This window comes from Canis lupus, chromosome 31, assembly GCF_011100685.1.
Source record: "Canis lupus familiaris isolate Mischka breed German Shepherd chromosome 31, alternate assembly UU_Cfam_GSD_1.0, whole genome shotgun sequence".
NCBI lineage: Eukaryota > Metazoa > Chordata > Mammalia > Carnivora > Canidae > Canis > Canis lupus.
In genome coordinates, this window is record NC_049252.1 from 9,838,236 (window position 1) to 9,853,779 (window position 15,544).

The window sequence follows — 15,544 nt, forward strand, 5'->3', positions numbered from 1 at the left end:
TATTTCTCTTTTAACTTCTGTATAATGCTTAGCACAATATTTCAGTACTTGCTTGAAAAACGAATGAATAAATAAATAACCAAAACAAAAAACAAACCATTTGTCAGAAACAAATTATTCAGAAATGTTGTCTAAAGAAACACTGTGTAAAAATTGTCCAAAAAAAGTTGTCTACTACATAGAAGCTGAATACATCAAAGCATTTAATAGGCAAATGGTGCTACGTTGTAATGTTCTGAGGGCAGTTACAGTGACCTGAAAATTCCCTATCATGGACATTGACCTGCACCCAAGGTCACTGTCTCTGAATCACAAACACAAGTGCCTTCCCCCGTCTAACTGCCAAGAGGACTGAATATATGTCTTGTAGCTTGACTGCTGCCAGGGCTAGAAGATACAAAGGCAGATCACATATAGCCTTATAATTGTCCTGTATCTGTCTCTAGGGTTCTTGACAGCTTTGCAACCATCTCTTATACCAAATTCCTTCTCTGGACCTGAAGCAAACTCTCTCTGAGGTTGAAAACTAAAACTAAGACTCCACTAAATTCATCGAGATGAAAGAGCCCTTGAGAACTTTTTGAGACAGCATGCTATATTCCCGTCCTAGTAAGTTTTCCTACCTGGCTTTTCTTGTAAATTCTTGCAACTGGCTTTGCTAGTTACTGAAGTTTTATTTCAGATCTGTGTTATGAAGTGAAATTTAGCATGAACTTGGCCAATCTTCTCTTTGGAAATTATAAAATGCACTTTCACATGAGGGCATTAAATGTTATATCTTGTTAAAATGCTTTCCTGCAACACTGATAGATCTTTTATAGAGCTAATATGTAATAATCAAGAGAGCATAGTGTATTATTTTATAAATCTTTCCAATAATTTTGCACTTTTTCATTTGTAGGTGTTTCGTTAATGAACCCAAATTCTATAAAACAATGATTGTTTTATAATTCCTCTACTATTTACCATATTGGTAACTGATATGTTTGTCTTTAATCACACATATTATGCCATTCTACTACATTAATACATTATTTGTAATTCTTCTAATAGCATTTTATTTTCCTATTAATATAAATTAAATGAAACTCTTACGTTTATTATCGACTTACATTGTGCTTTAAAAATCTTTTTAAATATATTCTTTCAGAGCTCAGTAGTTTTATTTCATTTTTACTATTACTATATTATCTTAAAGAATACATGAACTTCTTTTATTTTTAGCAATAATTTGATCCTGTAATTGTACTTAGTGAAAAAGAATAAAATATTCATGAGGTACAATAAAATAGGGAATTCCTCTTTTCTATCCTGTCCTTAATATCACTTTTCAACATCCATCACCCTAGAAAGTTATCATTAGTTATCCTAAGGCAATTAAGAAATATATACTTTCGGGCAGCCCCGGTGGCCGGGCAGTGTAGGACCGCCTTCAGCACCGGGTGTGAACTTGGACGTCGGGGATTGAGTCCCACGTCCGGCTCCTTGCATGGAGCCTGTTTCTCTCTCTGCCTGTGTCTCTGCCTCTCTCTCTCTCTCTCCCTCTCTCCCTCTGTGTGTGTGTGTCTCATGAATAAATAAATAAAATCTTAAAAAAAAGAAATACACACTTTCTTCCAATTCTCATACTTATTTATACTTCCAGAATAATTTTTAAAGTAGTTTTGTAGATGCGAAGTTTGTATTCTATCTATCTGAAGGTCTTTATGTTGTGGGGAAGATCAGATATGAAAAGTAAGGCTTATAGAGTGGAATCTATAATTTCAAATGCTTTTTATATTCTTCATCAGTGTCGTTAGTATAGTGACTACTATAAGTCAATGCCAATTTCTATCTACCGCTGCCCAATCCATTATTAATTGAGAAAATAAGATTATGCATTTGGTCACAAAATATTAATGTAGAGTTGCAAAAGTGACAGAATGGTCTGTTTTTGATTTTTCCCCAGGCAAGTCTGTTTTACATAAATGGCTTTTTTACAAATTTGAAATGTGAATATATTTTATTTTTTCCCAGTGAGTACACAATACACAATTCTTTGACAATACTATTAACCAATTTTATGCCAATTTCTTTTCTGATCTAACAACATCAAATGAAACACAGTAAGATTTTGGACGCTGTTTGGTGACTTAAACAGACTAGTTAAAAAAAAGTCCATCTATAAAACAAAGTATAAAAAGTCTACCCACGGCCACAAAATCCCTTATCTTGCAACACCTTAAAGTCACAATAAATGCTTTTGAAAATCATGAGATAAGAAAAATTAGTAAATTGAATTTCAATGAAAAAAAGGTATGGGATTTCAATTGAAGTACACATTATAGAGAAGCAAAGTAAAAGTAACTTCATCTCTAAGATAATGTGGAAAGACATTGCTTTACACCAATTCTCGTCATGTAACTTTATAAATACAATGTACAGAAGCAGATGTACAAATTAGTGAATGTCATGGTTCTGCATATCTTTAATACTGATACACAATCACTTTCCAGTGGCGAAGATAAACCGCAGTTTAGAGCTCACTGATATTATTATAATTATGTTATTGATGGACAATTTACATAAATTTGTTGAATAGAAATTTGGAGGTATTCTATCCAAGATCATACAAACTTTCCACCTCAATCCCATTGAAGATAGGTTTAAATACCCAGAGCAATAAACTATGACATAGAACACCGTTTTATCTGTTTTGTTACTTAGAGCAAGTCTACTTGCAATGTTTTCACTTCCCTTTGATATGACACCTTAAATGTTGGTCTTGATTTTCCTACATGCTCCCTTGAACTGGGTTCAACTCCTGTGAAGGAATCAGTTGTTTTCAAGCCCTTGTACTACCCCACTTTAAATATGACATGGAAGAGATCTGGGAAGGGGTGGGGCTGCTCTGCCTACACACACTGAGGCATACCTGAGTTGGGGCACTGACTGGCTTTTCCCCAGTGGAGACTTTGCATGTTGAGAATGGAGCTGTGTTGTCTGGGGCTTGACTGCACAGTAGCATTGCCTGTGAGTGCAAGATAAGTTTACATTCTCTCCCATCCAGATTGCCTTCTGACAAGTTACACAGATCTTATTTAGACCTGCAGAAGAGTGAGCTCAGTGAATTTCTAATCACCTTCATTTTACAAAAGGAAAAAAAAAAAACAGTAGTTCTTACACATGTTTGTATTCTTCTAATGACATTCTGATGTACTGATTAGAAGCTTTTCACAAAAAAAGTTGACAAAAGCTTTTGATTTTTTGATAAGATTCCTGAATTCATTTGGATAGCTACAGCATTGTATCTTGCTCTGTATCTGTGTGAGAATGATACACTGGGTGCAAGATTTTACTAACTAATTTATATAAAACTCGATTTAACAGGGAATGTGGAATGCTCTTTTAGCACATTTCAAGTAACTATAAGCATTGCCAAAATCTAACCAAAACAGTTAAGTTTTATACACTGAAAATGATCAGGAAGGTATGCTGCTATGTCCTGCATTATTCCAGAAGTCACTTTCATACACATACTCTACATGGAAGTCTTGGTTTATTAGTCACACTAGGGATCAAGATCTATGTGTAATAAATGTAATGAATTAAAGCTTTAATCTAAAGTGGGTTACAGACAAGCATATAGAGGGAACACAAATGAATAAAACTTTGTTTGCTTTTAAATAGAAAGAGGCAAAATAGAGAACTACATAAATAAAAATTAAATTCCTCACATCTTGCAGTTATGAAGAGTACGTATTTGCTCTTCATAGGAACTTTTTATCTTCCCTCCAAAATCTCACCCAGAGAAATCAAACTGCATTAAAATTCAGGCACTGGTGGTAGAAAGTTGATAAAGCCTTTAATTAGTGTGTCTCCAACTATGTTTTCTCTTCTGCAAAGAAATGAACTCTATGGCACCAAGAAGGTGTTGGGGCTCATAAAGACCATTAAACTCCTCCACTCTTGCCTGTGTTGAAGCAGTCTCAGGGAACAGAAAAGATAGAAAACATGAATTATATACTATCCCTTTGCTATAATAACATGATATTGAATTGGTGACTAAGTCAATCGTGCATGGAGTATGAATTGTCATTGCCATTCAAGTGGGTCCCATATTTTATAACTGATTCTAATCATTACATTGAATATTTTTCAAAGTACCAACTACTGAACACATCATAGGAAAAACATGAGAAAGTATAACTAGAATAGAATTTACAGTTGTGTAGGCAGCACATGGAAAAATGTCAGAGGTGGAAATTTCAGGGAAGTTCTCTTCTACTTGATTGATTGACTGTACATGTACGGTGGCTGACATACATTTCAAAGTCATATTCATTTTGACCATTCATGACTGATTTTCAGGAATTTCTTGCTCTCAAAGTCGTGAAAACAAATGAGGCAGGACACTGTTATGAATGTCCACTTAATGAGGTTTGGTTTTATTTAAAAAGTATATAAACATGCATTTTTGTCCTTTTAAATTTTCTTTCCAATTTACTCACTCAAAATGGGTCAAACATATTTTAGTTGGCAGCCAATTTCTGAGAATGTACCATAAAATGTTTATTCCAATAAATCTACTTACTGTGAACTGAACATACTCTGAGCACTGCTTTTTAAGCACTTACAATTTGGTTATACATTTGGTGGCATAAACTTCACTTCTTAATCAAATAAAACACAAAATTGTCTATAGACTGCATTAATTTTCAAAAGTCATAAATTTAACTGATGCAGCTCTATCCTCTAGTGGGTACTGTACATGTATTGGAAAGATGAAACAAGATGTTGCAATAGAGTTTTTGCATTTGGAAGCAGCCCGAGTATGTCCTAATAACAAATTGCCTCTTTAACTATTTGCTAGATATTCTACAGTTCATTTTGTTTGTTTCCTTGGGGAACTTCATATTATATTCTGACTTAATGAGTTGGAGAGATTAATTATGGTAATTCAGAAAATGCTTTTTTAAAAAACTGTAATATAAACACAGCTCTTTGGAAACACCTTAATTTCCTTTTGCTTGTTATAATTCTCCGATGGGTCAATTACAATGACAGATAAAGTTGATTCTACATATAATCTTAATTTCCTTTTTTTTTTTAAAGCAAGTTTAGTACATCTTTGCTACCTGTTTATTGCAATGCCTATTTAGCCTTAAGACTTAAATTTCTTTCTTTGACCCCTGCTTTTTGTCAACAGTAAAAGCCACCTTTCTGCTTTTCTTTTTATTGACTCAGTCCCTGATATTCAAAGAAGACTTCGCCAACACTACTGTTCCTTGCATCTTCCTATTCCTACACCCCAACTGCAAACCATCCAACGTGATTGGTTCCAACCAGCATATCCAGCCTAGCTTACAGTACAGAGACTCCCTTCACATTCAGTCTTGTTCTTCATGTCACGAGGAGTAGAGATTTGTGCTTATCACCAAATAAAATTGCAGTGCAAAATTTAAACATAAAAGTTACACAATTAAAAGTTAATATATGGCACCACAGCCTATTAATTCACATATAGTACAACAGACCAATAAAAACAGACAATAGTATGAACAGAGCTAAAAAGAGTGAGCTTGCATAGCAATGCACAAAAGAAATTATATACAGAGGAAAATCCTTTTCTTCCTGGAGGGCGAGTTTTGTTTTCTTTCTTTTTTATATACTCCTGACAAGAAAGAGTTAAGGTGGGTGGTGTACTTAGAGAAGAACACAAGTAAAATATCTGTGGGATATGTGTGGCTGTGTGTCTTTACATTGCATTTACAGTTCTTTTAATAGTACATAAATAAAGAAATTGTTCATTGCACTGTTTAATGTCATCACTTCCATGAGTTCAGACCTGGTGGTCCTTCAGAGCAGCTTTGCATGTCTCCTCTCAGTTACTCTACAAAGAGATTGAAAAAAATCAGAAATAAGTTTGCATTGAAATTAAGTAGTCTTTTATCCAAACCAGCATAACAAAAAGCAAAGCAAACATAATAAATGAAGATAACATCATCAGATAGATTTTGTGAGTGTGTAAAGTTAGAAAATGTAGTTATGGGAAAGGAAAGAAAGAAACATTGTAAAATTTGGATGTTTAAAATCCATGTAGGGCTATCTCTGCACTTCCTGTGAGTTTATAATTACTCTAAAATAAAAATCAAAGAAAAATCCAAATAGTCATGAATCAAATTAAATATTATAAACATATCTTTATAAACATATCTTAATAATAATCAGATTAGTAATAGACAACAAGAATGCTAAATCTAGTCAATAAAGACTTTACAGTTTGAAAGTACTTTTACTTTTCCTTATTTCATGGCATCCCCTGGTCTGTGATGTAAGTGTAATAGTAATGCAATTTTTTAGATAAGGAATTAGATTGGGAAGGTAGTTTACTTGCCCTGGGTTGAGAAGACTGGAACCCAGGGCTGTTTCTTTAGCAGTGCTTTTAACTTGAATTCAAATAAGTAGCTGAAAATATAATTCTGACATTGGATAACAGAATTGGTAAGTTTCATTAAAAAAATTAATACAAGGAATTCAATGCTTCTTACTATGACATACTATGACATGCTATCTTTATTACCTGGTATTTTATTTTTTATAGATTAAGTTATACTATCAAGGTTGCCCTCTTTATTCAAAAAGAGATTTATTTATTGAATATGTAACTACAATCAAAGTATTTCAAGTTAAGTAAAATGAAAGATTAACTTTATGAGGTTGACTGCCTAAATTAAAAATAAATAAATACATGAGCAACTAGGGATTGAGGAATTCCTGAGGTTCTTTAAAAGGCAAAGAAAATTACAGAGTATATTTAATTAACTTAAAAATATTAAGATTAATTGCCTAAATATAGACTATTTTCATACAGTGTAAATCAGACTTGAAATAGAAGAAATATTCATTTAACGATGGCTGTAAATAGCAATGGTCTACATTATGACTGAACCTGCTCAAAATCATAATTGATTCTTTTATCATAGCAAAGCAAGGTTTCTGCTACTATTCTGAAATTTGTTTATTGTACCAATATTATTAATGAGGTTCAGTACATGCTATCCCAAAATATGACATCTGGGCACACTGAATATCTAAAGCTGAAAGTCGGAGAAACAATAGAAGCAGGAAGGTCACTCTGATCTCCTTCCTCCCCCCTCCTTTTCTTCTCTGAAATAGGTCATAAAAATCTCACATGAAAGTTATCCTCCTTCTACCAGAGGAAGGAAGACATTCTTATTGCCAGAGACAGGGAGTTATGGGGCCAAGAAATCTGTGCAAACAAACCTTGTTAAGCTAACTCTTATCTTCCTAGTTACTTCTTTAACCATTGGCTACTTCTACCCAAACCCTTCTGTCTCATAAAATCTTCACAAATTTATTATTTCTTTGCCTAAAAAGATATAAAAGCTTTCTGCTCTGGTCACTTCTTTGGGTCTTACATGTCCTCCATAGACATGTAAAAATTCAATAACATTTGTAGGCTTTTCTCCTGTTAATCTGTCTTTATCAGTTTAATTTTGAGACCTAACCAGGGACCCTAAGAGGGTCAAGAAAACTTTTTCCTCTCCTACATTATTAACCCAGCATTCATTCTGAATCACCAAAACCTTTTAAATGTCCTATCCTAAAGCACTTACATAATTCACCTGTAAACTGTCCTTGACTATTTGAGCCCATATATCCTATGTCAAGAAGGTCACTGGCATTGCGTTGGTGACTTCCCCTCAACGCCTCGGCTTTCCTAGGTCCAGTGGATCCTTTAGAAGATGCTGTTCCTGATGAGCTGTGACCTCCCGGAGATGGGAAACTGGGCTTGCTGTATGGCACCAATGTTTCCTCTGCAAAAGATATACAAAGTGCTAAGCTGAACAGCAACATGGAGGCAAAACAAACAACTTTAAATATTAAGTTCAAGATGGGCTACTTTACCATTTCACACTTTAGTAAGATTAAAAATAAGAGGTTTCATAAGACTCAGATATTAAAAGAATTTCCATGTGCAGACATTTCCTATAATAGGAACTGAAACAAGATTAAATTAAAAGAAATTTTGGGATAGAAGTGCCTGGGTGGCTCAGTAGGTTAAAGGTCTGCCTTCAGCTCTGATCATGATCCTGGGGTCCTGGAATCGAGCCCTGTGTGGGGCTCCCTGATCAGTGGGAAGTCTGCTTCTCCCTCTTCGTCTGCACCTCCCCCTGTTCATGCTCTCTCTCAGATAAATAAATAAATGAATAAATAAATAAAATCTTAAATAAATAAATTTGAGGACAAAAATACAAATGTTATGTATCATTTGCAAAATTTAAATTCATTAATAAAAGAGATCTGCATACAATGAACCAATTATTTAACCAAAGCATTTCTGAGCATCATTGCTGGAGTTCAGTAAAGCTCCAATTTAATTTTTCAATTAAGATTGGAGAAACATGGTTTTTGTTTCACTTTAAATTATAGCAACATTCTCTCAATCAATTTAGATTAAAAAAAACTATGTATTAGTTAAAATAAGCTTCTTAAATTTTTGTTATTCCTGGGGATAGGAACACATTATTTTAGATTGTGCATTTCCTTAAAAGCAAAAGAGAAATACACAATTTCATAAATAAATAATAATCAATGAAAATGCATATTTTTATGTATCAACTCTCTGCAAATAACACGGTGTGTATTATTAAATACCTAATATTTTGAAACTTTTTTTTTCTTTTCCTTCCTTCTTTCTTCTACTTTTTCTCTACTTCCTCAGTTTTTTTCTTTCTTTCTGAGTATGGGCTATTATTACTGTGATGACTATTTCTCTCCTTAGATGGTCTTTATGAAATCTCAAGGATCATGTGATTTTTCTCTCACAGCCTGAATAATGTAAACTTCCTAAATGCTTCACTACATCTAGAAATTAGACACTTGACATATTTTGGCTCTTCAATATATTACATTTTCTAAAACCTTGAGCACCAAGTTGTGACACCATATAATTATTGAAAATGCATGGGTAGAGGACACAACTACAAAAGATTGAGTCCAAATTAAAAAATCAATGTGTAGGGGATCCCTGGGTGGCTCAGCGGTTTAGCGCCTGCCTTTGGCCCAGGGCGCAAACCTGGAGTCCCAGGATCGAGTCCCGCATCGGGCTCCCTGCATGGAGCCTGCTTCTCCCTCCTCCTGTGTCTCTGCCTCTCTCTCTCTCTCTCTCTCTATGTCTATGTCTATCATAAATAAATAAATAAATCTTAAAAAAAATCAATGTGTAAAGAGACTCAAATGTTGCTGTGTGAGTGTTAGTGTGCATGTTCTAATAATACTCAACGAAAATTAATCCTGATATGAGAAGAAATGTTCCAGAAAATGTATTTCTGCAATAGGCCCCAACAGCCACTACCCCTTCCAAAGAAAATCCAACCACAAATGATGAAATTTATTTTGTGACAGTGCTCAGGAAGCTTGATTTATAAACAAGAATATTTCCCAATGAAGTGTTAAAAATCAACTAAGTTTAACCAGTTGGAGAAAGTGCAGGCCCAGTTTAACCTTTTCTATCCTGAGATATTTGTGTGCATTTACACGCAATTTTGTTATTTCAATGAATTCAACGATTTGACTGAAGTGAGTTCTTCTTTCAAAAGACTAGTTACGTCAGTCAAAATGAAACTGTTTGAAAGTAGAGATTAAATTGACATTAAGATGAAATTTAGAGGTCTTAAAAGCATTTCACATAAACGTTAAATGGCAAAAAATCAAACTGTCTCCTGAACAATACAAGAGAAGCGTGGTGAGCTCTTGAGCTCAAAGACCCATATGTAAAGGTTAGGGGGAAATCCCCATGGGAATCAGCCTTAAGATGTGTGTTGGTGAGCTCTGCTGAGAAATCCCAACTTTTCAGGGATTCAAGGCAAACTTTTTTTCCAGATGCTTTTAAACAACTGCCATTTCTAAAATACCTGGTAGGGGAAAAAAAAAAGGTAAAAGTCCACACTTTCTTGGGACTGTGTAGAACACACCTGGTCCAACACTTTGTTTGTGTAGGGCTTTCCGTATATCTTCTTGGCGTTCTGTGGAGTTTATCCATTCTTGGGTTTGTCGCTGCCACTCTAGGGACGTTCTAGCTGGACAATCCAATGAGCTCTTTGTGTCTTCTAAGTTGGATGCTTGTGGTGTCTCCAGAGAGCTTCCTTTTCTCTCTGTTGAGTTTTCCATGTTACCAGCATGCTGGCTCGGGCCTATTTGCTGCCTTAAACCCTGACCTGGAGGGGGATCTGGTGGTGGTGGAAGATCTAAAAATTGTGAATAATGTTTAGAATGGACTAAAATTTAATGAAAAATACAGGTTTTAATTCAAGATGAAGAAAAAAACCCTTGCCCTCCTAAAGGTCTCACTCATGCAAAAGAAATCTGGGGAAATGGGGGGCAAAGTTCAGTTATTTCTATCTAAAATGCATATTATTGATCTCTTTGCTATCTTTTGATCACAGTGTCTTTGAAATAAAATCGACTGATTTCAACTATTATATGTGGAAAGTGTTTCCAGTTGCACATTGAGGCTAATGTTCAAGGTATAAAAGGCAATTTATATTTTCTCCATATTTTATCCATTTTCAACCCTACCTCCCCAAAGTAGAATTATCATGACACAAAATGACTAGATGTTCTAGCAGCTGTGTTAATAAAAAGGCCCTGGGAAGAGTAAAAGCAGTCCTGCCAATCTCCATAGGAAATGTTGCCCTCGGGAAATTAAGAACTATATGCCGTATCATATGCAACATATGACTGCCTTTACTCATGTATGTGGTACATTTAGCAACAGTCAAAGGGTTAAGCTAACATTTATTAAACACAATTAACATTCTGCCTGACAACCAATTCTGGCTCTTCGTTTCATGAGTTAGCTAATGAGTTACAACTAATACATTATAATCTTCCAATGTATTAATTTTAATAAGTAATAACCAATGTTCACAGTACAGATAGAATATGCTTCTTGTTGCTAGACTAGACAATGCATCACAAAAATCTGAGATGTAGTAGAATCGATAACTTTGCCAAAAAGCTCTTGAAATTAAATATAAGATACGAGAAAAATCAAGAGTTTGGATGCTTAGCCAACTTTTCATTTTCCTTTCATTAGCTGTTTGCATCATGACACCATTATATTTTGATTGTGTTCAACTGTGATCTTAGTCTCTTCTTTCATCTTTAAGTACTATATGAGTTCTATTATATGATTTATACCATTATACTAGTCATAAAATTACTTTGTTGAGGATTTTGAAATCTCCTCAATATTCTAAATATTCTTTTGGATTATTATCTTCTAATTTTTCTGGCATAGTACTGTGACCTCTGTTCACCTTTAGAATATCAATGATTATATTATTTGTTTATAAAATCAAATGTCATATGCAATACATATTAACATTATTAATAGGGTCTATTGGATATAATATTAGTCTATTGTCTCCCATGCTGTTGTTGTATGTGTGCCCTTATTTTTAAGAATACTGTTGGTGAATTTTAAAAGGAAAAAGCATACATTTCTTGTGAAAAAAAGATAGCTTCCTTAAGGAAGACTAGGTTATTCTTTTTAAAGACTTTGTTAAGAAGCTTTCTACTCTCTTAATGAGAAAAATGATATCGTCCTTCATTGAATTGACAATAATACTCTCCTCTGCATCTGCTTTGGGAGTTCCCATGTTGAAGCAGCATTCCCAGTTCTTATGTATGTCCTCTTGTTAGATTATGAATTACTAATTATCGAAGGGAACAGCGTTTTCATCTGGGAGAATAAAGTTGCATTTGGAACATTTCTTCAAAAATGAAAAGCTAATCCAATATTATGATATCTGTTTGTAGCATAATCCACCAATGAGTTTAGTGTTTCCTTTATATTCAATATTGACTTCCTTCAGTATGTATTATTATAAATGTAAAGTAATTATTTCATTTGAGTGTTTAGACTTAAGACTGTCAGTAGTGGGAAGGGGGAGAATTATTATATTTGCTTTGAAAATAACATATCTGGTCATTGGTTTTTATTCTCCATCAAAGCAGCTTCATTTTTAAATGGCCAAAATGGCATCTGCTTATGCTAGCTAAAATTCTGATTACTATTCAATTTAACCTGAAATTATATGGCTATATAATTAAGTAATATACTTGGAGTTTGTGTAGTCTAAGAAGAAAGGACATGGCATGCACAATGAAATAAACAAACTGGAAAAAAGATGGGATTAAGAATGACTGTGGAAAAAAAATAAAAGTATGTAATCAAATATGTTTACTTAAATTTATTATTCATTTCCATGTTGATTCATTTCAACTAAATTGATTCACTAAAGAGTCTCTTATTGGCCTACTGAGGATTTGCTATTGCCAGGCACACAACAGTCCAATGAAATATGTGCCATTATTATCCTCTTTTTCAGGTTAAAAAAAAAAAAAAAAGAAGGCAAAAACTCAAATACCTCTGGCTGGGATTTCTCCTTCCATGAACTCCAGACTTATGTGTCTAAATCCATACTGAGGAGTTCACATTAGATGTTTGCATATATGAATATCAAAACCGAGTCCTGGACCTTCCCCTACAAAATATGTTTCTTCTGTAGGGTTCATCATCTCAGTTAGTAGTGATTGCATTCTACAAGTTGATGAAAACTTTGGAGTAATCTTTGACTTCCTCGCTTCATAGCCTGTATTAATTTCATTAACAAATCCTGTGGGCTCTGCCAAGCTATAGCCAGAATTCAATCTTTCTCATTGTTTCCATGGATTCAACCTTGACAGGAACCTCTAACATCTATTCCCTATATTATTTCTACAACTTCTTATGAGGTTTCCGTGCTTCCACACAGAAGCACAGTTAGTCTATCTTGACATAACAGCTAGAGTGGCTTTTTTTAAAGAGACAAGCATAAGTAAGATCATGATACTCCTCTGCCTTAAATACACGCACGTGTGTGTGCACACACGCACCCCTTCAGTGGTTTCCTATTCAAAGTAAGAGCCAATGTCCTCATAGAAGCTTAAGGCCCTACAATCGCTGGCTCTCACTTATTTGTCTAACTTCATATTTGTTTTGTTGCTCTCTCTAGTTCAGTCACACTGCTTCTTTTATTTTTTAGTAAATAAGCTTCAGGCTTCCATTTGGTGTTCTCATGTCCTGGAATGACCTTTCCTCAGTATCAGCATTGCTCTTTCCCTTTTAATCTTCTAGTCTTCTCTACTCTCATCTTCTTGGTCAAGCCTTCCCTGAGACAGACTCTCCTTATAAAAGACCTCCCCCCATTTTGGTATTTCTCAAATTCCTTCCTATTTTTTTTCTCCATGACACTTAGCACCATCTTACTTTTATTTTCATTTATATATGTATGTTGGTTTTATCTTCCCTTAATAGAATGTAAGCTCTAGGAGGGAGCAAAAAAGGGAGCGAAAAAGGGAATTTTGCCCATTTGGTTTCCATTGCCTATCATTTGGTACATGCTTATTAAATATTTGAATGAATAGATTAATGAATAAAGAAATTTGCTTAATGGTCCAAGCTATTTTGTGGCAGAGCTAGTTTGTGGCCAAGCTAGTTTGTGGCAGAGGAGTCTCTTCTCTAACTAGGACATTAGGAATGAGGGGAGAGTAGACCAGAAGGAGATGATCTAGGGAAAAAAGGTTGATGGATAGAAAATTACTTTCTCTGCCTTCATTCTGCAGCATTTGTCAATTAGTCTTAAAAAGTATTCTTTATCTTATGCAAATGGAACAGAAGAGTTGCATTGAGTAATGCCTGCTTAGGAGAGTCTTTATTCCTCGATGTGTGTGTGTTGGTTTTTGCATCACCTTTGAGACAGAAACTGGTGTTTTACACCATTCCCAATTCCTCTTACTAGACACAAGAAAATATTACCTTCCCACTCCAGTCATTAGTCTGCTGTCATATGCCAGTGCTCTTGTCAATGAAACGAGAAGTGATATGTTCCACTTGCAGGCCTGACCAGAGAACCTTCCAAGTGATCATCCCGATTTTGTCTTCCCTTTCACTCAGAAGCCATAAATGTCTCACTTTAAAAATAACAGTATCCCAATATTGAAAAAGCCTATATCCTTACATTAGTACTTAGAGGAGAGCCACCTGACCTTTATAAATTAGTGTGACCCTGAGAAACAAATTTGGTGTACTAAGTCACTGAGAGAAGTTGTTTGGTATAGCAGCTAATAATAATTATTCTGATTTATTTACTCACCAAAAATAATTTTAAGATGTATAAAGCAAAAGTTCTAGTTTAAAAATGTCTATACAGTAGGTGTTACCAAACGGCAACCTTTTCTAAAAGAACAGTTTAATTTTACATATGGATATTATAAAATTATTACAAATGCATAGATTCATGCCATGTGAATCTATATTTACTATATACTAAATCATACATTTACTATAAAAAATAACATCCTTAAGGATAATCTTTAGAGTGCTATTCATAGTAAATGTCCCCATATCATAACTAGAATATCATTGGATCATAAACTTAGGAAGACATGGGAGCTGATATTTCCCTTGCAGTATCACTACTTCCAAAATATATCTACTAACTACACATAATCCATACCCCCTTTTGAAATGCTGGAAAATGTAAAAGTTAGGGACTTATTTGTTATTTAGGAAAATAAGCAATATATTGATCATGTTTTAAACTAGATGGTAGCTTGCTTTAACCAGACTTTCTGAAAAAGATTCACAAGAAAAGTATTTTAGGAAGAAATGGAGAACTATATTTTGTTGGTTTATATTTTTTATCTTCCATATATTCTGTAAATAATCTTCCAGTGCTTCAGAAAAAAAAGTTCTCTTTTTCCTTTCATAGCAGGAAAACTATACAAAATTATTAATTCTGAGATTTATAACTACCATATAAATGAAGGTGGTCGTTTTTATCTAGAAAGAATAAGATCAACACTATTTACTGTTTTAAGTACTCAACTAATCTTTAGATCATCTGAGGCAGAAAGGCAGTGGTGAGCATCTTTGTTCACCACAGGATATTCGTTTATAAAGTAATTAAAATCTAGAGTGCATATTCCATAGAAACACTTCCCAAGAAAACAAAGTAACCAGAAAGATAAGTAAACCTGAAAGCTTTAGAACAAGTTATGTTTGACTTTTAAAGTCTTCCCTCCATTACAAAACGACAAAAGAAAGCACAAAGATGGCTGCCAGATACAGACCCTTCCTCCCAAAACAATAAAGAACAAGTACCTCTTTCCCAGCTAAGCCTCATTCTGTCCTATAATGATAAGTCTAAGACACTGACATGAATGCTAAAGACTCCATCATAGATTCTCAATGCTGACTGCACATTAGATTCATTTGTGGAGCTTTAAAAATATCCATAATTGGTTTTTACCCAGAAAAATTAAATCACAATCTCCAGGGTATAATTTAAGAGCTCCCTAGATAGTTCCAATGTGCAGCTGGGCTAGGTTCATCCTTTGGTGTTTAACAGAACTACCTCAGGATAAAGTTTGTGTACCCGTAAGGGATAGTGTTGAGAAGGGGGAAGAAATGTACCTTTGGGTCAGCATT

The 15,544-nt window shown here is 34.3% G+C and overlaps 1 protein-coding gene across 17 annotated transcripts in view; it reads right to left on the reverse strand.

Moving 5' to 3' along the window:
* Positions 1-1,983: 1,983 nt before the first annotated feature.
* Positions 1,984-15,544, reverse strand: part of ROBO2 (roundabout guidance receptor 2) — a 1,638,467-nt gene continuing 1,624,906 nt past the window's right edge. For 9 of the 17 annotated variants that reach the window (XM_038581205.1, XM_038581204.1, XM_038581202.1 and 6 more), the window contains 3 exons: positions 9,981-10,253; positions 7,620-7,820; positions 1,984-5,872 (listed from right to left, as the gene is read on the reverse strand). In XM_038581205.1, the coding sequence (XP_038437133.1) occupies positions 5,871-5,872; positions 7,620-7,820; positions 9,981-10,253 (476 nt within the window). In that variant the 3' untranslated portion in view covers positions 1,984-5,870. The remainder of the gene's footprint in view (positions 5,873-7,619; positions 7,821-9,980; positions 10,254-15,544) is intronic. The other 8 variants (XM_038581210.1, XM_038581215.1, XM_038581213.1 and 5 more) reach the window with 3 other exon arrangements.